General features: G+C 36.7%; 1 protein-coding gene across 1 annotated transcript; it reads right to left on the bottom strand.

Moving 5' to 3' along the window:
* Window positions 1-4,574: 4,574 nt before the first annotated feature.
* Window positions 4,575-5,693, bottom strand: LOC111015193 (uncharacterized). The gene has a single exon (XM_022290139.1). It carries the CDS (start codon window positions 5,691-5,693, stop codon window positions 4,575-4,577), a length of 1,119 nt encoding a protein of 372 aa, XP_022145831.1.
* Between the last annotated feature and the right edge of the window lie 20,429 nt (window positions 5,694-26,122).

Here is a 26,122-nt window from a genome sequence, read left to right as displayed (position 1 = left end):
CAAAAGGCGTTTTTTCTCCCATTTTATCACTTAAAGTTGTTTCCATAAGTTGAAATTTGATTTGGCCAATTAATGTTTTAACCAAGCATCAATACTAAAAGGGTTGATACGTTTTCACAACTTTACTGATTTAACTTTAGAGAGAAATACTTTAGATATAAAGATTTCGCTTGGGTAGCCTAGACATAGGACCTCGACCTAAGGTTACGGTTGGTTTTTACTAAATTAAGTTCCTTTTTCTAATAGAAATATTAGGAATGGACTTAAACCTTCAAAATCACTTAGATATCAGAAGATGGTGAAGTAAAATCGAAGAAAATTTATGAGAGGCGTCTGGCGCCTAGTTGGAAAAAGTTTGTGTATTTTTAGCTAATTTGAAGTAACTGGGCAGGGTTTATTGCATTGAGTTTTTAAATATCAAAACCAACATTATCCTTATTATTTGTCACCCCAACTTCAATTACAAAGTCACCAATCATTAACATTTCCTATAAAAAGACTTCATTTGTCCCTGAGGATCGATACTCGGAATACTCATTCCGTTGTGACGGGTGTACACTTGCGCTCTCATTTATTTTGAATCCAAAATCCAAAACAATTTTTATTTTCAAAAATTCGTAAATCTTTGTTTTGAACAAAATACAATTAAACAAAATCATTAGAAATTACAAAACTAAAAAAAAATATCTTAAATAAAATCCAAATTTTCCTTTTAAAACAAACTTTTTTTTAGATAAAAGAAAACTTCAAAACTAAAAAATAATAATAATAATTCACACCGAGTGCCCCATCCAATCAAGCTCAAAAAACGAAATGAGGGACCAATTAAGTCATTCATGTATTTAAAAAGAAAATAGAGGTTTTACCTCTATCAAATTGATTTCCAAAATAACGCATAACTCTTTGACAGTTAACTTTAAAAATATTACCCGAATTGTCTTCTAAGTCGATGGCCCCATGAGGATATACCTTTGCGATTTTGAATGGGCCAGACCAACGGGATTTTAACTTATCGGGAAACAGTCGGAGTCTGGAGTTAAATAATAAAACCTTCTCACCTACTTGGAGGTGCTTGGGCCTTATTCACCGATCATGCCACTGTTTTGTTTTTCTTTGTACATTTTGGCATTTTCGTATGAAAATTGCCTGAATTCTTCTAACTCGTTCAATTGGAACTTCTGTTATTCACGTGTAGCATTAAAGTCAAAATTTAGTTTTTTAGTGGCCCAATATGCTTTATATTCTAATTCAACAAGAAGATGACAAGCCTTACCGAATACTAGACGAAAAGGAGACATACCAAGAGGGGTCTTGAAAGCAGTTCAATATGTCCAAAGGGAATCATTTAATTTAATCGCCCAATCTTTCCTATTTGTATTGACTGTTTTTCTAGGATAGATTTAATTTCCCCGTTAGAGACCTCAGTCATGCCATTTGTTTGTGGGTGGTACGCAGTAGCAATCTTATGTTGGACATTATATTTTACTAACACTTAAACTACTGTCGTATTTACAAAATACGTTCCCTCGTCACTAATTATACATCTTGGAGTACCATAGCGATTAAAAATATTTTTTTTCAAAAATTGAATAACAATTATAGCATCATTTGCTGATGTTGCTATGGCTTCTATCTATTTAGACATATAATTGACGGCTAACAAAATGAAAATTTTACAAAATGACGATGGGAACGATCCCATAAAATCAATTCCCCATACGTCGAAAATTTCTACTTCTAAAATGGGGTTTAGAGGCATTTCATTTTTTTGGAAAATATTACCTACCCGTTGACACTTATCACATACCTAGACAAACTAGTGGGCGTCTCGAAATAAGGTGGGCCAAAAGAACTTTTGCGGTTTTTCGATCCGCAAAGTGCCCACCATACGGGGATGTATGGCATGCTTCCAGGATTTTTGCTTGTTCCTCTTCAGCTACACACCTGCGTAAGATATTACCAGAGCCTTATAATGATACGGCTCATCCCACTTATAGTGCTTAGCATCATGTAAACATTTCTTTACCTGTTGTGACTTAAACTCGTAAGGAAAGATGCCACTTACCAAACAATTTGCAATATCCGCATACCATGGGATGTTATCAATACGAAAGATCTGTTCATCAATAAAGTGTTCCTTGACTGCTGATGGGTCTTCTGGTATAGTGGACTCTAGTCGAGACAAGTGGTCTGCCACTTGGTTTTCTATACCTTTCCGATCTCGAATCTCTAAGTCAAATTCTTGAAGAAGTAAGATCCACCGAGTAAACCTTGGCTTCGCATCTTTCTTAGCAAACAAATACCTCAAGGCAGACTGGTCAGTAAAAACAATAACTTTAGAACCTATCAAATATGCTCTAAATTTATCAAAGGCAAATACAACAACTAATAGTTCTTTCTCTGTGATGGCATAGTTAAGCTGTGTTGCAATTAAGGTCTTACTGGCATAGTAAACTGGATGCAAAATTTTTTTTTTCTTTGCCCTAACATGACTCCTAATGCTTAGTCACTCGCATCACACATTACCTCAAAAGGTAAATTCCAGTCAGGTTCTACTACGATAGGAGTTGAACTCAATGCCTTCCTAAGAGTCTCAAATGAATTCATGCATTCTTCATCAAATTTAAATGGCCTATCAATTTCTAGCAAATGACATAAAGGTTTTGCCGACGATAAAATCCAGCATGACCCAAAAAACTTCGAATAACTTCAACTGACGAGGCTGGTGAAAGTTTTGAAATTAACTCAATTTTAACTCGATCTACTTCCATTCCTTTGTTTGAAATTTTGTGATCCAAAACAATGCCTTCTTTTACCATGAAATAACATTTCTCCCAATTTAAAACAAGGTTTGTTTTTTCACATCTCTCCAAAACTTTTTCAAGATTTTTAAGACAATTTTCAAAAGACTCTCCAAATATCAAAAAATCATCCATAAAAATTTCAATCACATTTTCAATCATGTCAGAAAAAATTGCCATCATACACCGCTGGAACTAATAGGTGTGTTACACAAACCGAAGGGCATTTGCCGAAATGCAAATGTTCCATAAGGGCAAGTGAAAGTTGTTTTCTTCCTGGTCCTTCGGGGCAATTGTGATCTGGTTATAACCTGTGTATCTGTCGAGAAAACAATAGAACTCCTTACTTGCAAGACGATCAAGCATTTGATCAATAAATGGAAGAGGAAAGTGATCCTTTTTTGTTACCTTATTGAGTTTGCGGTAATCCATACAAACTCTCCAGCCGATTACGGTTCGGGATGGGATCAACTCGTTCTTTTCATTTGTGATGACTGTCATGCCACCCTTTTTTGGCACACATTGAATTGGGTTGACCCAGCTACTGTTCGCTATTGGGTATATCACTCCCACGTCAAGCCACTTTAGAATTTCTTTCTTCACGACTTCTTGCATTTTAGGATTCAATCTTCTTTGATGTTCAATAGAGTTGATGGCACCTTCTTCCAAATTTATCTTATGCATGCAAAATGATGGACTAATTCCCTTGATATCTGCTATCGTCCATCCAATGGCTTTCTTGTACTTTGACAATACCTGCAACAACAAAATTTCATGTTCGTTAGTTAACGTTGCAGAGATGATTACAGGTAAAGTTTCTCCTAAGTATGCATATTTTAAATGAGTAGGCAAGGGTTTTTGTTCTAGTCGAGGTGGCTCAATGATTGATGGTTGCATCACTTTAAATTAATCTTTGCTCAAATCTCCAAACTCGAACTTCTCCATCGGCGATGAGGAAGTGCCTGCCTCTCTTTCCTTTTCTGCTGCTTCTAGTTCTTGCTCTAAACCTGGAGTTACCAATTCACAAAATTCTTTCATAGACATAGGGTTAGTTATCTGAATAGTCGAGCACTCTTCTGCTTCATCTGGAAGCAGCATAGCATCCAGTACGTTGAATGTCACTTGCTCGTCGTTCACCTTCATTGTGATCTCTCCCTTCTTTACGTTGAAAATTGTATCTCCTGTTGCGAGAAACGGCCTTCCAAGTATGATAGAGACGTCCAAGTTTGCTTCACAATCTAAAATAATGAAATCTGCAGGGAAGATAGACTTATCAACCTTGACTAGTACATCCTCTATTTTTCCCTCGGGTGTCCTGATTTTTCTTTACCAAACGTTGGGGAAAAAGAGGAGGAGGTCTAGAGTTACTTACCTACGGGGCAATTGACCCACTTACCTCACCTTCTACTGGTTGGTCAGGTTCTATTGTAGTCTCTTTTTCCTTTGAAGGACTGGATGCTTGTTCACCCGGCAGTTTTGGTCCTTCATAAGTTAACCCGCTTCGGGTTGTAATGGCTTTGCAATGCTCCTTACCCTCTCTCTTTGGCTCCTCTATAGTACTTGGTAATGTCCCTGGAGGTCGACTCCTAAGTTCATTGGCAAACTGCCCCATCTAAGCTTCCAAATTTCGCATAGTTACGTCATTTCTAGACGTGTAATCTTGTATAGCTGTGTCATTCCTTGTCGTGAATTCTCGCATAGCTGTGTCATTCCTAGTCGTGAATTCTTTCATCATACTGGTCATACATTCCTTCATCATACTTTCCATACTACTCAAACAAAACTGCGCTGGCTGTGGTGCATTATTCTGTTAATTATATTGCTGTGGAGGTAGAGGTAAAGCAAGGACTCCAGGAGGGTTATAGGTCTTATATTGTTGGTTTTGAACTTGACCCGCATTGTTGAAACTCCATTGCCCACTCCATGAAAATTAGGATGGTGCCTCCATCCCGGGTTGTAGGTGTTGGAGTAAGGATTAAAGTTCATTTGATTCCCTTTCGCTATATAACATAAAGAAGCTGGATTAGATAGGCAATTTTCAGAATTATGAGAATCTCCACAATAATAACAAATAGACTCAATCATATGATAAACAAGAGCAAGCTTGGTATTTGTTGTTGATGCTGGTGTAGGTGCGGGATTGTACCCTTGCATATTCTTCATCATTTGTGTAAGGGTATCTAATTGACTCTGCATTGATGACATCGCATCAAGATTAAACACTCCTGCTTGATCTATGGTCTTTGGTTGAATCCTCGATCTCTCTGAGTACCATAGATCGTTATGTTCAGTTAACTGATCAAGAATGGTGACGATCTCGTTGTATGTCTTAAAAGTCAACTTTCCATTCGCGACTGTGTTTAACATCATTTTTGTTGGTATATCACAACCTCGATAAAAATGTTCAATTTGTACACAGGCCGGGATTCCTAAGTTTGGGCAACTTCTCATTAGCTCCTTAAAACGTTCCCATGCTTCGTCGACCGCTTCATTCTTTCTTTGCCTAAAGGAAATGATTTCCTCCCTCACGTCTGCATTTTTTGTGGGTGGGAAATACTTTGTAAGGAACTTGTCCACCATGGTTCCCCATAAATTGGTGGAGTCTGGAGGAAAAGCATTCAACCATGCAGTTGCTTGACCTGAAAGGGAAAAGGGAAATAATTTTAGTCTTAAAGCATCGTCAGATATTCCTGGTAATCTAAAATCATTTGCCACTTGGATAAAAGATTTAAGGTGGGAATGTGGATCCTCATGTTTGGGTATTGCAAACTGGCCAATAGTGTTACGCATTTGGAGCATCATCGACTTGAATTCAAATTGGGAATCGTCTGGAATTGGATTTTTAATGCTCGCGTTTAAGTTCTCTAAGGTAGTGGTTGCATAGTAGCGCATTCCAATGTCTCTTTAATCGACCAATAAAATTGGATTTGGTACTTCTTCTACCATCTTGGTGCTTACTTCGTCAAATTCTCTATCTCTTTCTTTTTCTTTCTCTTTTTGGATTTTCTCCTGATGTTTTCTCAGTCTCTGCTCACGCCTTAACCTCTTGCAAGTTTTCTCGATCTCGGGATCGTACAGAAGCAAGTGTGAATTTATGCTGATTCACTAATGTTCACTTTTCAGGTTCGATAGGGGGATATTTTCAGAAAAGAAATGGTGAAGTGATTGTACACAAAAACAATTCTCAAAGAATAAAATTAAAACAAAAACAAAGTCCCTGGCAACGGTGCCAAAAACTTGTTGCGCCTCATCTGAATAGCTAAAGGGTAGAGTGCAAGTGCACACTGTCACAAGTAATAATATGGAATTATTCCAAGTTCGTCTCCACAGGGACTAGTTTTTTTTTTTTGAAATTAAATTTGAAAACTGTTAGAATGAGCAATCAGGTTTGTGATAAAAATTGGTGAGATTGGATGAACACAAAAAACACACGAAAATAATAGAATTTAAAAGGTCAACCCCCTACTTTTGTTTAGTTCTAAAATGATGAATTACACCTACCAAATGTGCACGTAATTATGCTCAATTTATGCAAACTGGTTCAACTCCTATTCCATACCGCTTTTGGTTTGTTTAGAAGTTTAGGCTAGTGTTTACATATGTCTATGCAACTCTAGAATCATAAATAAATTAAATGTCAACTTACATTTAACGGGTAAGAAAGCCTATGTCTATGATCTTGTTTTAGTTCCTATTTCTAAGTAACTTCCCATTTTACCTTGATGAGATCCGTTTGACTCTAACCTTATCAAAATTAAACTTAAAACTTAAAAGCTAAAGTTGACAAGAATTAGAAAGAAAAAGCAAAGCATGGAAAATTAGATGTGTAGAAGTGAGCTTGGAGGCTCCTTTTATAGGCCATGGAAGTAACATGGATTTGAGAAATTCAAGGGAAGTTGGCAACCACTTATTGTAAAGATATTAGGAGTAAAATTGAATATTGGACCAATAATTTGGTCAAAAGTTTTTCTTTCCATTTTGACAATCTATGCATCAAATGTGGTTGACGCATTGTGAAGCTGGAATTTCTAAAGCAATTGGATGGCGCATCCTTCTAATAATCTGGAAATACTTGATGTGCGATGTGCCTGACGCATTGCAGTCATCAATTTTCAATTCTCCTTACAAAATAAACAAATTTTCATCAATTAGCCTCTATTTGCTTCTAACTAACTGTCTAAGTCCTTCATAACGAAATTTGCACATTTTTCCATAAATTATATGCAACATACATTTTCCATCATAATTAACTCCCAACTAAGCATGTAAAGCTACTCTTTTTAGCCTTTAATCAAGTATTATCAATAAGATAATGGGTCCTCGATGCCATCATCAGGTATGACGACCTGGAATTCTGTTAATCCCACGTAACGGTTAGGCTGAGTTAAAACCCTTCCACTACGTCGAGGTCCTCTCAAATCTTGTGAAGTTTGATGTTGGCTCGATGTACTGGCTCCGTCAATAATCATTGTTGATGGTCCAACAGTATCAGCAACTTTTGCTGTCGTACTAATGGCTTCATTGGAAATTTCATTGAACACCATTTTACTACATGGTTGATGATGTCTTACTTGGTATTCTTCTAGGAAATTAGCATCTGTCGATACAAATACTTTATTTTCCTTATGATCGAAGAAGTAACCACCTCTCGTTTCTTTCAGATAACCTACAAATAGACATACCTTTGAACGTGATTCCAATTTATTCAGGTTTGCCACAAGAACATATGTTGGACATCCCCAAACTCTGAAATGTCTTAAACTAGGTTTATGACCTCTCCAAAGTTCAAAACGGTATCTCGGAAACCTTCTTTCATTGAATATTGTTTAGGATATAAACTGTAGTCTCCACTACATTACCCCAGAATGAGTCAGGCAATTGAGCATAGCTCATCATTGACCGAACCATGTCTAACAAGGTTTTATTCCTCCTTTCTGACACACCATTTTGTTGTTGATACACGACAACCCAAGCGTATTGTACTACTCGAGGCACAAGCCACTTGAATCCAATGGTATAAACGGTTTCAACCCGAAAGGCTAAGAGTTAGACATATTACCTTTGTAGTCACCTTGAGTAGACAGAATACTCACTATACTCAAAGCCGAAAATACTCCACGAGTTTGGCGACTAACCAACCAAGCATGCTCCGAGGGTAAAATACGAAAACCTAAGTTCAACCACACATGGTGATTCGGTATTTTAGGGGGGGAGGGGTTAGCACTCGGGAAGGGTGAGAAAACTCTCGAGTTTTTATTCAATTCAACATTCAAAAGATGATCCAAAATAAAGGAGGTACACGCCTATATAGAGGCTAAGGCCCATGGCCTTTACAAGGAAAATAACAAAATTAAAAATGATAAATTCCTAAAATGTAAAGAACTTGCCTAAATGTGAATTTAAATTGCTAAAGTAAAAGAAATAAATCAAAATAAAATAAAATCATTTAAATCAAACTCTTTCCTCAAATGCTTTTGGAACAAATTAGGAAAATAGATTCCTAAACTGTTCCAAGAGTGGGCGGCAATGAACGTCAAGGGGATTGGCCCGCACGTGTGGTGGAGGCTGGCACTGGGGCAAGCGCGTGTATGGGCGGCGGTGTATGGGGCACTGGCGTGTAAGGCTGGCGCTAGGGCTGGCGTTCTGCGCTGATGGGCATGCGGCAGGGCAAGGCGCGTGAGGAGTGCTGGCGAGCGTGCAAGGGCGTGCAGGCGCTAGCGGGGTGAGGCGTGTGTGGGCAAGGCAGAGGACGTGTGGCAGGAGCGGCTGGACGCGCTTGTCAAGTTAGCAAGGCGTGCATGAGCGTGCTCGCTTGGACGGCAAGTGGGGCGCTTATGGCCGCTGGAGCAGGCGTGGACGCGTGGGCATGTGTAGCAGGTAGGGCACGCATGGGCGCTGGGATAGAAGTAGGCGCACGAGCGTGTGCGGTAGGTGTGGCGCGTATGGACAGATAGCGCGTACAAGGGCATGCGTTGTAAGGTTGGCAAGGTTGGGATGCGCACGGCAGGGAATGCGCTGGGAGGTTTGTGCGGCATGGTAGCGCACGCTATAGGGGCGCGCACAGTTGCATGCACCTGGCTGTGCATGCGTGCGGGTGGCCTCTCGATGGGCTTGTCCTTGATGAGAGGCTACCCAATTAGCTTATCTTCCTTTTCATGCTTCCTTTTGACTCTAGTATGTTCTTCATTGGCCTTCAATATGGTCAAAATTTGTTGATGGGTCCAATGAAGATTCCTTCGTTTGGTGGGTCTTTCTTCAAGCGTCTCTTCATTTTTGGTGTAGGTGGCATCTTGGAGCATTGGGTTAATTATGATCACATCAGTTGTGGTGTACCGGGTGCTGATAGTTGAGAAGCGATTTCATGTTCTATCATATAGTCTTAGAATCTTAAGTCCATGTACTCACCACCACGATCTGATCGAAGTGTTTTAATGGACTTACCTAATGAATTTTCAATTTTAGTCTTATACTCTTTGAACTTTTCAAGAACCTCAGACTTATCTTGCATTAGGTAAAGATTCCGAAATCTTAAATAATCATCTATGAAAGATATGAAATATTCATACGAACCTCGAGCTTGAATGTAACGTCCCGCGTTCTCTGACTTGTTTATTTTAAGAGATAAATAGTGTCTTTGGATTTTTCCTTAAGTTGATAACTTTAATTCTTGGATTTTCTAACTTTGAAATTCTAATTTTTGGCTAAATTGGAATTAAGTTTAATTTCTTTGGATTAAGATAATTTAAGTTCTCGACCTGTGTAGGAGATTTTTAGTTAAATTCTAAATTCACGAGTTTTAGGATTTTCCTTCCTAAATTCTACTTCTCTTTGAATTATTATTCTTGAGTTTTAAAGTTTAAGTTAACTATTTTATTTCGGGTTGTTGTGGGGTTTATTTTATTTCTAAAGCATAATTATTGGGCTTTTGTTTTGGACCATTGTAGTTTTAGTTGGGGCTCATTAAGATTTGGGAATTGGGCTATTGGTTTTAAAACAAAATAAAGAAAAAAAAAACCCTAAATCTATTTTTTTTTTTTCCTTTTCTTTTTATTTTTCCTTTCTTCTTCTTCTCGTTTTGGAGCCGCTGCCCCCCTCCCTTTGCTTCCTCTTCTACAGCAAATCCTCACCGGCGACGGCACCCCTCCGACGGGCGACGGCGTTCGATTCCCACAACACGTACAGCGGCAGACCCGGCGGCTCCACGCACTTCCGACGAGGTCTGTAGGTGGCGCGACGTACAGCCGGCGGTGGCACGATCTCACCACGCGTTGTCCTCCGGTGCGCAGATCCGGCGACCTCTGCTTCAGACACGATGATTCGCGGCAACTCCGGCGTCCTTTCACGGCGGCGGCTGGCATCGAAGCAGCAGCGACTCGATTTCTGGCGTCCATCGTGGCCGTCCGCGGCGACCACCACGAACAACGACGATACCCAGCGGCCAGATGATGGCGGGACAACGAGAACCACGACCTCCTTCGGCGACATCCAACGTTCAGTCCGAACAGCCCAGTTCCGTGACGTTTTCTTCGTTCCGGCGGGTTTCTGTGTTGACCCACTCTTGTTAGAGGCTAGATTAGCGTTACCCACCCCTCCCGAGGTTGGACCAGCAAGATCGAAGCCACACGACGTCAGTTCCGTGATATCCACTCTATTCGACATTGGTTCGGCGTTGACCCACCGCTAATCGGACCCAAATCAGCGTTACCCATTCCTTTTTGGTATCGGACCAGCAAGCATAAGGCCGTTCGAGCTCGGATTTGGGAGGCCGAACCTCCTCGACATCTACCCACTCCTAACCCAAGAGTTTTTATGTGAGTTAGTAGGTAACGAATCACCTCATGGTTTCAATTAATTTAAGTGTCTCCAATGGATTTCTAATGCAAATGTAATCTCGTTTGTTTTAGGAAATACTTCGGCAAGCTTAGTAGTGTTATGGCCATTGAGTAAGTAGTTCTTACTTGGGGGATGTTTATTGATTGAATATGTATGAATTGTGTGGTGCTTTCGGTGTGTTTATTATTTATTAATATGTAAGTTAATAGGTGTTATTGAAATGGTTTCGTGCTTAACCTTGCTATACTTCAATATCTCATGTATTTAGAGTTTGTTGGGCATCATTTGAGGACTTCTAGTAGTTATTGTTGGGTTGCATCCTTGTTGTTTCTTTTGTTCCTTTCCTTTTACATATTAGGAGAATATCTTCTGTCATGATTATTGGAGGTGCCTTGAAAGTTGCTGCTCGGTATGGTTGGAAGTGATTAAGCTTTGATGTTTGAAAGCATGTCTTGGGATTGAAAATGCACGTGATAGTTTTATGTTATTTAGTTTATGTTTGCTTAGTTGGAAGCTTCGGGATTATTTTCTTGTTTTGTACGATGAAGAGCATGTTGGATAATTGTGTTTTGATTAGATGTGTGAATGGCTTGTCGATACACTTGAAAGACTGGAATTGGTGGCCTATCGAGTAAGGAGAAGTAAGTAGACGAGGGGCGGGTGCGTGCGTTGATGTTTATTATTTGGTTGTCGTTGTGCTGTTTTATGACGTTTAATATTGATTTTGATACGTTATTGTGCAGTGTAACTCTTGTTTATGTTGGTTTATGTGCCTGAGTAGTGTTGCATGTTCGTCGGTGATAATAGTGGAAATTTTGTATTGTTGAGCTGCTGAGATCTGATGTGGAATGATGTATGTTGCAGGGAATGCTCGTTAAAGTAGACTTATTGTGGAGATGTTGTTGTCTGAATTTTGCATAAGATGTTTGGCATGTCTGATGTGTTTATTTATGTCTAGCAATGCTTATTGAATACTGATGTTGGATGATTTCTTCGAATGGTGGATATTAAATGATTGGATGAATTGTGTCGAGCATGTTCTTAAAAGTTTTCTGAACCATTATGTGAAAAGTATGTTATGAGAAGCATGTCATAGGGTTATTTGTTGAAGCTTTTGGGTGCTCTATGTTGTGATCAGGTTGGTTGCTGTCAAACTTTCTGTTTTTGAGATCTGTGATGCAATGAAATCATACTAGTGGTTGTGTCGTGATGGGCGTTGTGGTGGTTGCTGTTATTAGGGAAGTAGTACTGAAATCTTGGTTGGAGGCTAGAAATGATATGTGGAGTTATGAAAGTTACGAAGTGAATGGGTGAGTGTCAGGGCCTCGGGTACAAATGGTCGAGGGCTGATACGTCGCTAATTGGGTATCGAGGCCTGGGGTATAAATGGTCGGGGGTCGATACGCCAATATTGGATGAAGATGAGCGTCGAGGCCTCGGGTATAAATGGTCGGGGGTCTATGCGAGGAGTCTTTCGAAAGGAGAACTATTGGGGCCTTGGGTATAAATGGTCAAGGGCCAATAGATTGTAAGACATCGAGGCCTCGGGTATAAATGGTCGAGGGTCGATGCAGAGTTCAAGGCCTCGGGTATAATTGGTCGAGAGCCGATGCTGCAGGGTCGGGGCTCTGGGTATAAATGGTCAGGGGCCGACTCTGCTCGAAGGAGTTAACTGTGGAATGCTAAAGTAGCTGTGATAAGCGTAGAGGTACTTGGGATGTTAGGGAGACTAGAGGTTGGTACTGGTAGTTAATGTGTTCCTGGTTGTGGTTGTCACTGAATTTTATAGAATGTGTCTATGTTTGAGTGCATAATGCGATGAAAAGCATGACTGTGAATGTTTCATGATTTGATTGAGTATTATGTGTGTGTGTTGATCCTTTAATAAGCATGACACGTTGTTCCTTGATAAGCATGCTGTTTGTGTGTGACCCTTCAGATAAGGGCTGCTTACTAAGTACTGTGGTTGTACTCATCCCTCTTTTTCCCTCCAGTTTGCAAGTATCGAGCTAGCTCTTGGGACGGTGATGGCGAGGAGGAGTCTTGATCGGAAGGACCATTAGCTATGCTGTGTACAATTAATTTCTTTTAGTTAGGATAGTTGTGGCCATTTAATGTTATAGTTGAGTTGGTAGTGGCTGGTTTTGCTTACTTTTATTGTCTAAAGGATGTTGTAAGATTGCCGATTCATTAATCTTTTAGAGCATTAATTTTGTTAGCCTCTTGAACTACGGGATTGTAATCTATTTAGGATAATTATGAATACATTTGTTTAAGTTGATCGTACTTGAATTAGCTTTTGCTTCATTGCCATTCGAGATGTTAATATTCATCTAGTGGATGGTTTATAGTTAGTAAGGTTTCCTTGAAGGGTTTGGTTAAGGTGAAGTCGGTATTAAATGGTTTATCTATATAGGATTGAGTTTCTCTTAAAACATTAGTGTTGTTCTATTTATTCAAGCTCTCGTGAGTGTGGGAAATCAGAGTAGCGTAGCAGAAGCGTGGTAGTTTTATTGCTTAGTGTTGTTGTGCTAAAAATTCTCTTGTTTATGCGAAAATTTTAGGTAGGCTTAGTAACGGTCTCTGTTAGGAAATGGTGAAATTCCTGGGGCGTTACATTGAATATTCATCGTACCACAGAGGTCTGAATGTACAAGTTCTAAGGGTTCTTTGGCTCTATAACCCTTTGTTGTAAAGGGCCTTTTAGTCATTTTACCGTCAAGGCATGATTCACATACTAGTAAAGAGTCGTCGTCTAACTCACTTAAGATACCGCTTTTAACTAGTTTCTCAATCTTATTGAGATTAATATGGTCAAGCCTGAGGTGCCAAAGATGGGCATTTTCTTTAGGAGAAGATTTTTGTCTTTTGGACTGTGTTGTTGCAATTTTAAAAAACTTAGTGTTTAGAATTGTTTTAGTTAAAGTTTGTCTCAGTACGTACAAGTTATTTTCTAATTTTTCTAAACAAATTTCAACAACTTTTCTTATAATAAACGTTTCATTGGAAAGAAAAGAGAATAACAGAGATTGTTCAAGTAAGCAAGCAACATAAATTAAATTCCTCTTTATTTGAAGGACAACGTGTACAATATCTAATAACATGTATTTATGCTTGTTGAGAAATAACTTGACGCTGCCCATAGCAACAGCAGAGACGATCTACCCAGTTCAAACTCTGGGAGACATCTCTCTGGTCTCCAGCTACGTCCAGGAACTAATTTCTTGTAAAGAAGAGCAAACGTGATTAGTGGCTCCTAAATCAATTATCTAGGCAGAATCATCATTCTCCACCAAACATGTTTCTAGAACGAGTAAATCGAATTTACCTTCTTTTGCTTTCTTCTCCTCGGCCAAGTACTTCGAGCAATTCCTCTTCTAATGCGTATCAACACTGCAGTGGAAACATTGTTGCGGCCGTAGCCTTCTTCCCCTTCTAGGCAGCAGCAGAGACAGTTCTATTCTCTTGTCCACTATTCTTCTTCTTTAAGTTCTTCAAACCCGAAAAAGAAGGTCCATGCTTAGTCCTCGAGGTCGAACCTCTGTGGAAGTTTTTGTTGGAAGTGACAACATTTGGCTCCCCTTCATGTCCCTTGTTTTTCACGACGTACTCGTAAGTCTGGAGCTCGTTGAGGAACGTGGTCAGGTTGTATTCGAATTTATTCATCACAACGTTGCTGCGAAGCTGAAGGAAGCTCTTCAAAAGAGACTCTAGAATAAAACTGACTTGGTTGGACTCATTTATGACAGCACCATTCATCTTCGCCATATTGAAGTGGACCATCATACCAAGAACATGTTCCCAGACAAATGTTCCCTCTTTCATTTGTGAGTTAAAAATGAATTTGAGAAGATCGTGCATGACTTGGGAGGAAGGTTTTCCAAACATGTCACGCAATGATTCTATGATCTCTAGTGCAGTGATCATCGTCTCATGCTTTTTGGCCAAAATATCATATATGTTGGTCAAGATGTAGACTCGGGCCTTTGAATTGGCCTTTGTCCACCTGTCATATGCGTAACGAACAACTTTCGTGGCGTCAGGTGCAGCGGCTTCCAGACAGGCCTCCATTAAGACAAAGTAGAGATCATCTACTATGAGTATCGCATTAAGGTTTGTTTTCCATGTGGGATAGTTATCCCAATCAGTTTATCGGTGGCAAGAAGTGAAATTAAAGACATAGACATAATTGTTGAAAACAAACAGATTATTAGAACTTTACAAAAACTCATTAAATCAATCAAATTTAGCAAATTAAGAATTACTCACCCTAACAATTAAATAATTTGCAACGACGCTTCAATTATTTAGAGCAACAGTAGCCGTAGGGCAGACAACTACCGCGGTGCAGACAGCTACTCTTTCACTGAATTGAGACATTTTCAACTAAATCTAATTGAGACGTTCTCAACTAAATCTTACACCAGAATAACTCTTATTCCTAATAATCATTAGTCACCATTTATTTCGTCAAGAAATTGCTAACTAGCTTATCAATTCACCGTAAGTGTGACCCACCATTTTCATACCTCGAAGGTCCATCCCAATAATCCCGCCGTAGGGAAGGACAATATTGGAGCAAAATCTAAGAAACCCTTATCCATTTCTGGAGTTTGCCTTGGTTTCAATTCCATACAATGGACCCTCCATAGGGATGATCGCTCCAGGACGACATGCAAATCATGTATGAAATCTCACGATGCAAACTAATGTGGAGACCGTAGGATGGTTGTCACACGTCCTTCTCCCACTGACTATGAATACTATCTCCATTCACCTCGATATTGAATCATGCAAACACCTTCCATATGGAGGCCACACCCAGGGTGACACGAGGCCAAGCATAGAACTCACAGTGTGAACTTTAATGAGAAACGTGAGAAAAAAGATGTCATATATACCTTATATATCAAAATATACATAGTATATTACATATTCTTTTTTTCTCCCACTTAGTATTCTAAGACTAGGGTATATTACTTGGGTAAATTCCGGCTAAGTGAAATTAACGAAGTGAACTTTTAGCCGGCCCAATATAACTATTTATATTGGTAGTTGTACACTAATGTTTTAGTTTATTAAACATTTTAATAAACTAATGAGATTATTGTATGTATATAAAATATTGACTAATGGGGGAGACTTGAAAGAACTAGCAGCATTGACAGTCAAGACAGATCAGGAGAATCTGCCATCAGTTCAAGTACAATAGCTGGGAAGTAGAGGAAAGGAAAAGGGGAACAACTCAGTGAGGTGTTCAACAGACTGTCAGTTTCGGGGCTTCAGTTTAGAGCCCCAGTTGTCAGACGGATTAGCGAGCTGATGAAGTCGCATAGGCGAAAGAGAGCATCGAGAATGACTATAGTTGGTGCTGAGGTCGAGTGTGAGGTCTCTAGGGTAGCAACAGACTTGAGTGGGAGTGCCAAGTCATTAGTGAAGAAGCTTTCCTTCAAGAGTCGTTGGGTGCGAGTGAAGAAGGAAGCGTCAGGAACCACTAAGTTCGAGTGGGAGCACGTGGCCGTGTCTCTTTCATCTGGGAGGCAAGACCACGTAGGATTGCTCAATCTCAAGGCAATCACATATGGAGCCTTAGTTGGTGCTAAAAAAAAGTTAGAAACTGTCGGTGCAGTGGGAGCTGAGTGTTGATTAGTGCCAATAGGATGTTGATCCGTTAGAATCTGTTGGTACAGTTAGAACTGAGTCATGAGGGATGCTGTTGTTGCAGCGGGAGGCAATATTGTTGTTTTGTCTCTAAGTGGGAGATTGTTGGGAAAATGAATGGAGCCAAAACAAATATTAAATAAAAGGAAGGAATTTGGCCTAAATACACATTAAAGCCCAATTTACCTCACTTGTCTTTAGGTTTTGTTTTATAACAAAATTTTTGGTTGCTAGCCGCCTAGCTCAATTTTGGCCGTGGGAATAGAATTCTTTTTGTGTTGGTGCACAAACGTGTCAGTGGCAGCAAGTAGCGTTGGCAGAGAACAAAAGGGAACAAAGGTTTGTAGTGTGTTGTCGGCAGCCCATTCTCGTCAGGTTTGTGAGGTTTTTTGTTCTATATTCCTAAGTATCTATTGGTATAGTGCTTAGAAGCTAGTTGGCCATTGTGGTGGCATCTAGAGAGAGTTTTGTAGAGCATTTGTGAGATTCATTGTAATTATCCCAATATCATAGTAGAACTCGTTGTCACGGAAGACTGGACGTAGCCTGTAGTTGGGGTGAACCAGTATAAATTCTGTGTCGTTTCTGTGTTTTTCTGTATATCTCTTATTATTGTGGTTGATTGTATTTTTCACTGACAGACTGTGGAAGGGGAAAATATCATTGGTAAGTAAATTTTCCCAACAAGCTCTAGACACTGCATGTGGTTCGTGTTCATGGTCGTAAAGGTTTGTGCGTCGTCGTGGTCTTCAGAGGTTTTTGTCGGCAAGAGAGGGTCGGCGGTAGCTGTAACACCAAGGGGTGGTGTGGCAGATGAGATTGAAAGAGGAAAAAGAAAGAATGAAAAAAGATTAAAAAAAAAAGAAAGAAGGGAGAAGATAGGTTTGGCTCGAAGGAAGAAAGAAGACAATGAAGATGCTTTTTCTAAATAGAAAAAGGAAAAAAAAATATAAAAAAAAAGAGAGAGAGAGAAGAGATATATGGTTCCTGACGTGAAGGGAAAAAACGGAATTGAGAAGATGCAGGCAGAGAAGATGTGTTTTGTCTTATTCGAGAAATTGAGAAAAATAAAAATAAACCACACAAGAACTTGGGCTATGGATCAAACCATGAATCGGACCATATCCTTTAGCATTTTTTTGTGGTTTAAATGAGTGAGTTTTTTTTTCCTTTTATGATTAATAATCTCTCGACTTTCCATATTTCATAAATTCTTTTGGCATTATTGTCGGGGATCGATTACGCGCGAAGACGAAAATTGTGGGGAGGCTACCAGAAAGAATTTGAAAGACGGAGAAAAGATAAAGAGAAGCTAAATAGATAAATTTCGTATTATACTATTATACGAGATTTTGCAATATTATACTTTTCATGCATAATTGATTTGGCCAAAATACTTTGTTTGATTACGTCAAATAATATGACAATTTTAAAATATTTAGATGGCTTGTTCCAAAATATAGACTAAGTTGGTTAGTCTATTTCATTAAAGTTTGGATTGATTTTTTTTCTTTCTCATGCTACATCATTAAATTTTATATAGGTTGGGTTTTCCTATATTATTAGCGTAAATATTTTTAACCTTTTAAGTACCTTACGATGATTTAACAATTTTCAATTAATAATGAAAATGGAATTAATTGCAAATTATTTTGTATATAGGTTTTTATGCATGAGCTAAACGAGATGTTTTTTTGTTATCTTATTTGTGCAGTTTGCAATTATTTGTAATAATTGAAATAATTGTGAAAATTGTTTTAAGCTGATTAGTTTGAAATTGTGGAAAAACAAAAGAAAAAAGAAAAATGAGGTAATGGAGTTTCAAGTAATTTAAGTTTGATAATCTTAAATTATTGTGATTACTTGAGTTTGTTAATTGGCCACGAATTTTGAGTAGAATGAAAATTATTTTCTTGATATTAATTTAGCTTGGACTTTAATTTCCTTACTTTGTTAGAAATATAAAATGCAATCCATCTCAAATATATGTGAAGCTCATATAAATATAAATTGATGATGGGTTAAGTTCTTCTTAGTGGTAGTTTGAGATCGGGCTAGATTATACTTGAATATAAAATTATTCATATTGAATATTTAAATTATTTGGCACATTATGAAAAAATTATTTACATGATTATGTGAAATTAAATTTATTATTGGTAGAATAATTAATTTGAGATGTCATGAGTATGATCATGTGAAATTAAATTTCTTGAAAATTTAAAGAAGATAAATGTTCAATACGTATGTATGTATCTTATACATGAGGTGGACTTGATAGACTTACCTAAAGAAAAATGAACCTATTAGGTGTAAATGATTTTTTAAAGAATTATACGGGTTGATTCAATAAAAATTCAGAGAAACTGTGAGATATACAAAAAACATGTATTGATATATATTCTTCCGTAAGTAAAATAGCTACTAGATACCTGACCACGTTTGTAGCTATTCCTAACATATTTATACATCAATTGGATGTAAGAAATAACATCTCTTAGTGGTGATTTAGAACAGGAGATTTTTATGATAACTTGTAAGTTTTGTTAATATTGGTCAATAGAATAAGGTATGCAAGCCTTAAAATTATCTTTATAGCATTAAATAAGCTCTTAAAATACTTAAATATGTTTACTAAAAATTGTTTGGAGCTGATAGTATGATTATATTATCTGGCTATATGTTAATGATATGCTTATTTTGTACAAATCTAGATGTCATTAATGATATCAAAGTGTCTTTATCTTCATGTTTTGAAATGAAAGATTTAGAAGAGGCTAATGTAATACTTGGTGTGTTAAAGACATGATGATAATGGGCTCACCCTTTGTTAATCACAATATATTGAGAATATGCTAAATATGTTCGATTGTTATGAACATCTTATGATGTTAGCATGAGTCTTAAGAAAATATGGGTGATAATGTATCTCAATCTAAATATGCAAAAATTATAGCCATTGTTATGTCTTTGATGAGATGCATTGTACTATTATTACATATGATGTGAGTAGATTGAGTAGATATATTCACTATCCTGGTAATGACCATCGAACTGCTTTTGATCGTTTGTATTACTGTTGGCACTTTAATTAAGAAGTTCTATTATGTGTTTGAAGGTCATTGTAATGCAAACAATGTTATAAATAACGATAAGGTACCACTAAGAAATATGTGTTCCTTGAGGTGGATGAACTGTTGAGTTTAGTACCTGAGCTCCTGAGTTTGTAATTTTAAAACATTTTATTTATAATTAATAAAAGTTATTTTATTATTTTTTTGCATTACTCGTATTCCAAAAAAATAAGATCCAAGGTTATTTAATTTAACTGGAACAGTATATATTTGATATAGAATATATATTTAATATACAGTGTATATATTGTATATATTTAATATATAATGTATCTATTTGGAATACAATATATATATATAGTATATATTCGATATACAAGTTGATAATGTTCCAATAATAAGCTAAATGGTCTATAGTACATGGATAAGGTTGGGTATCTTATCTTGACAACACTATGGATACGACCTGCTTTGTAATAGTTACAAACGACTTTATCTAGATCGTTCATTTAGAGACATGCGAGTGAGGGTATCCTATACAATGAGTTTGTAGAAGACCAGACTGCGAAATAATTAATCATTGGCTCTAACACCATTAGTCAATAGATTGTTATCTCATAGGATGACCAGGTAACTCAATCTTAATCCTAAGCGAGTTATGGACTCCTATTTATAAGGGATCGTCCTTTGATTTGTATGGGTGAGAATGGTTCGGATTTCCGACTCAATAATCCTACCATTTTTAGATGAGACCAAGTGGGGAGCTAAGAATGTAACTACGCAAGATAGAATTCACCCTTTCCCGACTTTATTGTAACAACTCGTATTTTCCAATACGGTCATTCTGACAAAATGCGGAAGCGTAAACAACTAAACACTAAATTAACGGAAATAATTCTTTATTTAATACGATACTATGACAAAAGATAAGGACAAGTCCAACTTTGAAAAAAAAAAAAAACCTACACTATAATAAAGTCAAAGAATAACCACCAGAACTAACTAAGTTCTCATAAGCTAAAAAACAATGGAAAATACTAAAGATATCAACTCCTCATGCCAGAACGCTATTCCTCAATCACTATCTGAGCAGTCACTTGAACTTTCATCTGAAAACATTTAGAAAATAGAAAAAAAATGAGTACAAAAATACTCAATAAGCAATTTCCATATCGAATTTCGAAATTCATTTTCCTTTCAAAACAAAAATACGAACAAATCAAAACTTTTAAAGTCCTTTAGAATGTTTAATACAATTTTAAAAAATTTCAAAATAAACTAGATTTCCGGAAACAAAGTCATCAAATAAGATAAAATTTTCAGTCAATCAAAACAAACTTTCATTCTTTCATAACAAACTTTAATTCCTTCATAACAAACTTTAATTCCATCAAACTTCAAATCCTTCAAAACAAACTTTCTTTCAATCAAAACTTTCAAACTTCATTCTAAAACACTTGGTACAATTTTCCAACTTTTGAATAACTAAATCATTCAACATTAAAACAATCTTACATTCATTCATACTTTCAAAATCAGAGTGGAAGGTTGCATTATTTGGGTAGTCTACAGAACATATGTGGTTACCCGTCGGTAACACCAATCAATCAAAAACTTCTATCAGAGTTCTCGAATTAATATCGACCAGAACAGAGTTGTCAAAATAATATCGACCAGAACAGAGTTACTTAAGTGTGAGGCCATGTGAGTGAATAACACACACATGAATCTTCATTCCCAAGGAATGCCAAACCACAAAAGTGCATTCTCACAAATAAGCCAGAACAGAAATCCATCAATTCCAAATTAGGCTACTACCCCAAATAAGCAAAACGTTCCTCAAAACAAAATCATGACATATCCGGATAGCCCTATGAAATCAATCCAAATATCTTTCAAATAAAATGCAAAACAAATACTTACTTTCAATTTTAAATTAATTCAAAACATTGAACTAATTTAAAACAAACTTTATCAATTCTCTAAAACAATATTTCAAATATTTCACAAAAAAACAAAATATCAATTTCAAACCTTTAAATAAATCTAAACAAAACTTTATCAAATCATTTAAGAATACTTCAAATACTTTGCAAATAAACATAATTTCAATTGCCAAATTAGTTTTCAAATCCATAATAAAACTTGAATTTCATATGCAAGATATCAATTTCAAATCGTCGTATCAAATCCAAAATACATTTTAGTTTTGGAAAAGATATGGCAATTTGGGATATGACAAATTATTTACAATACTTTTTTTTCGAAGGGATATGACAAATTACTTACAATACTTTTTCGAAGGGATATGACAAATTACTTACAACACTTTTTCGAAGGGATATGACAAATTAAGTACAATACTTTTCGAAAGATACGGTAAATCACTTACAATACTTTTTCGAAGGGATATGACAAATTACTTACCTCTTTCAGAAATCCTACGAATCTAATTTACTTCTTCCTTGGTAGTTGTCAACTTAGAGGCCTAGAAACAACCAATATCCAAAATCAATTCTTAAATCCTATCCAAGGATTTAAAATTCAACCAATTACTAACACAAATCTTATCTACCCAATTTTCTCATTCAAAACACTTTTTTATGGAAAATAATTAGGAAAGTATGGATTTGGGGCTAAAAAACCAGATCTGAAAACTAGGTTAACAAGCCTCTAAATTCAATAATAACAAATTTTAAAATTAGAAGAATCGATATAAATCAATACAAACTAAATTTACAAAAAGTTTCTCAATAAAACCAGCTTAAAAACCTTCTAAACAATTGAAAATTTGGGGATTTTAAATCTGAAAAATTTTCTATTTTACAAAATAAAACTTCCAAGAATTTTCCATAAAACAATTAACAATTTACTAATTTTTATAGAAAAATCAGATCTGAAAAACCGTATATAAAACCTTTAAAACTTGGTAAAAACATATAATTTTTCATGTAAAAATCATAACAACAAACTATAATTTACAGGATATAAATAGGTAAACTTTTTATGCAAAAAGAGTCTCAAAATAGCCCAAAAACAATCTCATAAAAAATTCTGGAAAATTTTTTTTAGGGCAAAAGCCCTTAAAATCTTTTATTCTAAAAAACAAAGACCTCAAAACTTTTCCCAATAAACTGAATTAAAGAACTACAAATCAAGAAAAATAAAACTAAAACAATGAGAAGAAAATCTTACCGATCTTTGAGAGAAAATACCAACACTCGTCATCTTTTCTTTTCTTTTTCTCTTTGAGAGAAAACTAGGTCTAACAGTTTAAGAAAATAAAACCTAGGGTTTAAGGGCTTTTATAATGAACCCTAATGAATCCTTATTTAAAAAGAATAATAAAAAGATAAAGATTTAATAAAACTCTTTCTTTCTATTTTTTTTCGAATTCTAAGAACAAATTATCTTTTAAAAATAATTTTTAAAACAAAAAGGTTTATCGTTGAGAAAATAAAAGAAAACAACTAAAAAATAATAATTTAAATATATATATATATATATATATATATATATATATATTTATATTTTTTTTTTCGGTTGTTACATTTATGGAGGTAGATGAGTATTCCCTTACATGCTAACTCCAGGACTTGAACAAGGGGCCCCACCTTCTCACTCGCCCGAGAGGGACTTTTGGTTATTAGTCGAACCATAATCGGGTTGTTCATTAGAGGAGCAGTGACATTTAAGGAGCAAGATGTAACTCAGGGGTAAAACGGTAATTTGACCCAACAAGAGTTACAAGTACTCGTGAAGGATTGACTTGCGTTAATGGTCGTACATCCGTGGACACGAAAATATTATGCAGTTAGAAGAGTGTAGCTGCAGGTCTTTAGTGGAGTGAGTTGCAGTTAATGAGTGTTGATTAACTCAGTTAATGAGTTTGACTGACTAATCTCACATCGTTAAAGCTTCTGATCTGTAGGTCCATTAGGTTCTCTTCAACAAGTAAAATGAGGTCGAAGAAATGTCTGTTAGAGTTGGAACCGTGGAGATCGTCTCTACTGTTGTAGTGGGCAGCGTCAAGTTATTTTTGAGCAAGCATAAATACATGTTATTAGATAATGTGTACATAGTCCCTTAAATGAAAAGGAATTTAATTTTTGTTGCTTGCTTACTTGAACAATCTATGTCAATTTCTTTTCTTTCTAATAAAGCATTTAGTATAATGAAAGGTGTTAAAATTTGAGTACTAAGACCAACTTTAACTAAAACAATTCTAAACACTTAATTATTTAAAACTGAAACAACACATTCCAAAAGACAAAGAATTTCTCCTAAAGAAGATGCCCATCTTTGGCACCTTAGGCTTAGCCACATTAATCTCAACATGATTGATAAACTGGTTAAGAGCAGTATCCTAAGTGAGTTAGACGACAACTCTTTACCAGTATGTGAATCATGCCTTGAGGGTAAAATGACTAAAATAACCTTTATAGCAAAGGGTTATAGAGCCAAATAACCCTTAGAACTTGTACATTCAGATCTTTATCGTCCGATGAATGTTCAAGCTCGAGTTGGATATGAATATTTCATCTCTTTCATAGATGATTATTCAAGATTTTAGTATCATTACCTAATACAACATAAGTCTGAAGCTCTTGAAAGTTCAAATAGTATAAGACTGATGTTGAAAATTCATTAAGTAAGCCCATTAAAACAGTTTGATTAAATCATGGTGGTGAGTACATAGACTTAAGATTACAAGACTATAGGATAGAACACCGAATTGCTTTCCAACTCTCAGCACCCAGTACACGACAACAAAATGGTATGTCAGAAAGGAGAAACATAACCCTGTTAGACATGGTTTTGTTAATGATGAGCTATGCTAAATTGCCTGACTCGATCTGGGTTATGCAGTGGAGACTACAGTTTATATCTTAAACAATGTTCCATCAAAGAGTGTTTCTGAAATATCGTTTGAACTTTGAATAGGTCATAAACCTAGTTTCTGACATTTCAGAGTTTGTGGATGTCAAGCATACGTGCTTGTGGCAAACCTAAAGAAATTGGAACTGCGTTCAAAGGTATGCATATTTGTAGGTTATCCCAAAGAAACAAGAGGTGGTTACTTATTCGATCATAAGAAAAATAAAGTATTTTATCAACAAATGCTACTTTCCTAAAAGAAGACCACATAAGAGATCATAAACTACGTAGTAAAATGGTGTTAAATGAAATTTAAAATGAAACTATCAGTACGACAGCAAGAGTTGCTGATACTACTAGACCATCAACAAGGGTTGTTGACGGAGCCAGTATACGAGCCAACATCAAACTTCACAAGATTTGTGAGGGCCTCGACGTAGTAGAAGGGTTGTAACTCAGCCTGACCGTTGCGTGGGATTAATAGAATCCTAGGTCGTCATACCTGATGATGGCGTTGAGGACTCGTTGTCTTACAAATAGTCAATGAAAGATGTTGACAAAGATGAATGGGTCAAAGTTATGAATCAGGAAATAGAGTCTATGTATTCTAATACCGTCTGGGAGTTTGTGGATCAATATCATGGGGTAAAATCTATAGGTTGCAAATGGATCTAGAAGCGGAAGAAAGATTTCAATGGAAAGGTTAAGACCTTTAAGGCTAAACTAGTGGCAAAGGGTTATACCCAGCATGAGGGAATTTATTATGAAGAAACTTTCTCCCCTATTGCATGTTGAAGTCTATCTACATTGTCTTAGCCATTGCCACATATTATGACTATGAGATATGACAAATGGACGTCAAGAAAACTTTTTTGAATTGCTATCTTCATGAGAGCATTTAAATGGCTCAACCAGAAGGATTCATAGAACAGGGTCAAGAGTAAAAAGTTTTCAAGATTAAGAGATCCATTTATGGATTGAAACAAGCATCGAGATCCTAGAACACAAGGTTTGACACCGCAGTCAAATCTTATGGGTTTGACCAAAACGTTGACAAACCTTGTGTTTACAAGAAGGTCGTAACAATACCGTAGCTATCCTAGTTTTATATGTTGATGACATCCTACTCATTAGGAATGATGTAGGTTTTCTCACCAACATTAAAAATTGGTTGGCAATGCAATTCCAAATGAAAGATTTGGGAGAAGCACAGTTTGTTCTTGGGATTCAGATCTTTAGAAATCACAAGAACAAAACGTTAGCTATGTCTCAAGTATCAATATTGACAAAATAGTAGTCAAATATTCGATGTAGGATTCCAAGAAAAAAAGGCTACTGCCTTTCAGACATGGGATTATGTTGTCTAAAGAACAATGTCCTAAGACACCTCAAGAGGTTGAGGATGTGAGACGTATTCCCTATGCATCAGTTGTGGGCAGTCTTATGTACGTCATGCTGTGTATTAGGCCTAACATATGCTACGCATTAGGGATTGCCAGTTGATACCAGTCCAATCCAAGACCTGCAGATTGGACTGCAGTCAAAACAATCTTCAAGTATCTTCGGAGAACGAGGGACTACATGCTTGTGTACGGCACTACGGATTCGATCCTCACCGGGTACACTAACTCTATTTTTCAGTGTTCACTCTTAATAGAAGAGATGTAGTATCGCGGAGTGTTAAGCAAGGGTGTATTGCGGACTCGACAATGGAAGCTGAGTATGTAGCTACTTGCGAAGCTACTAAAGAAGTTGTATGGCTTCAGAAGTTCTTGACAGACTTCGAGGTCGTTCCAGACATGTCCCTGCCCATTACACTATATTGTTGATGGTCACCAAGAGAATCTAGGTGTACGAGACATGTACCATTTAGTT

Source organism: Momordica charantia, assembly GCF_013281855.1.
Source record: "Momordica charantia cultivar OHB3-1 chromosome 4 unlocalized genomic scaffold, Mcharantia_2.0 BLBB01000004.1, whole genome shotgun sequence".
In the NCBI taxonomy this organism is placed as follows: domain Eukaryota; kingdom Viridiplantae; phylum Streptophyta; class Magnoliopsida; order Cucurbitales; family Cucurbitaceae; genus Momordica; species Momordica charantia.
The sequence above is the reverse complement of the archived record's forward strand: the minus strand, read 5'-3'. Positions and strand labels throughout refer to the sequence as shown.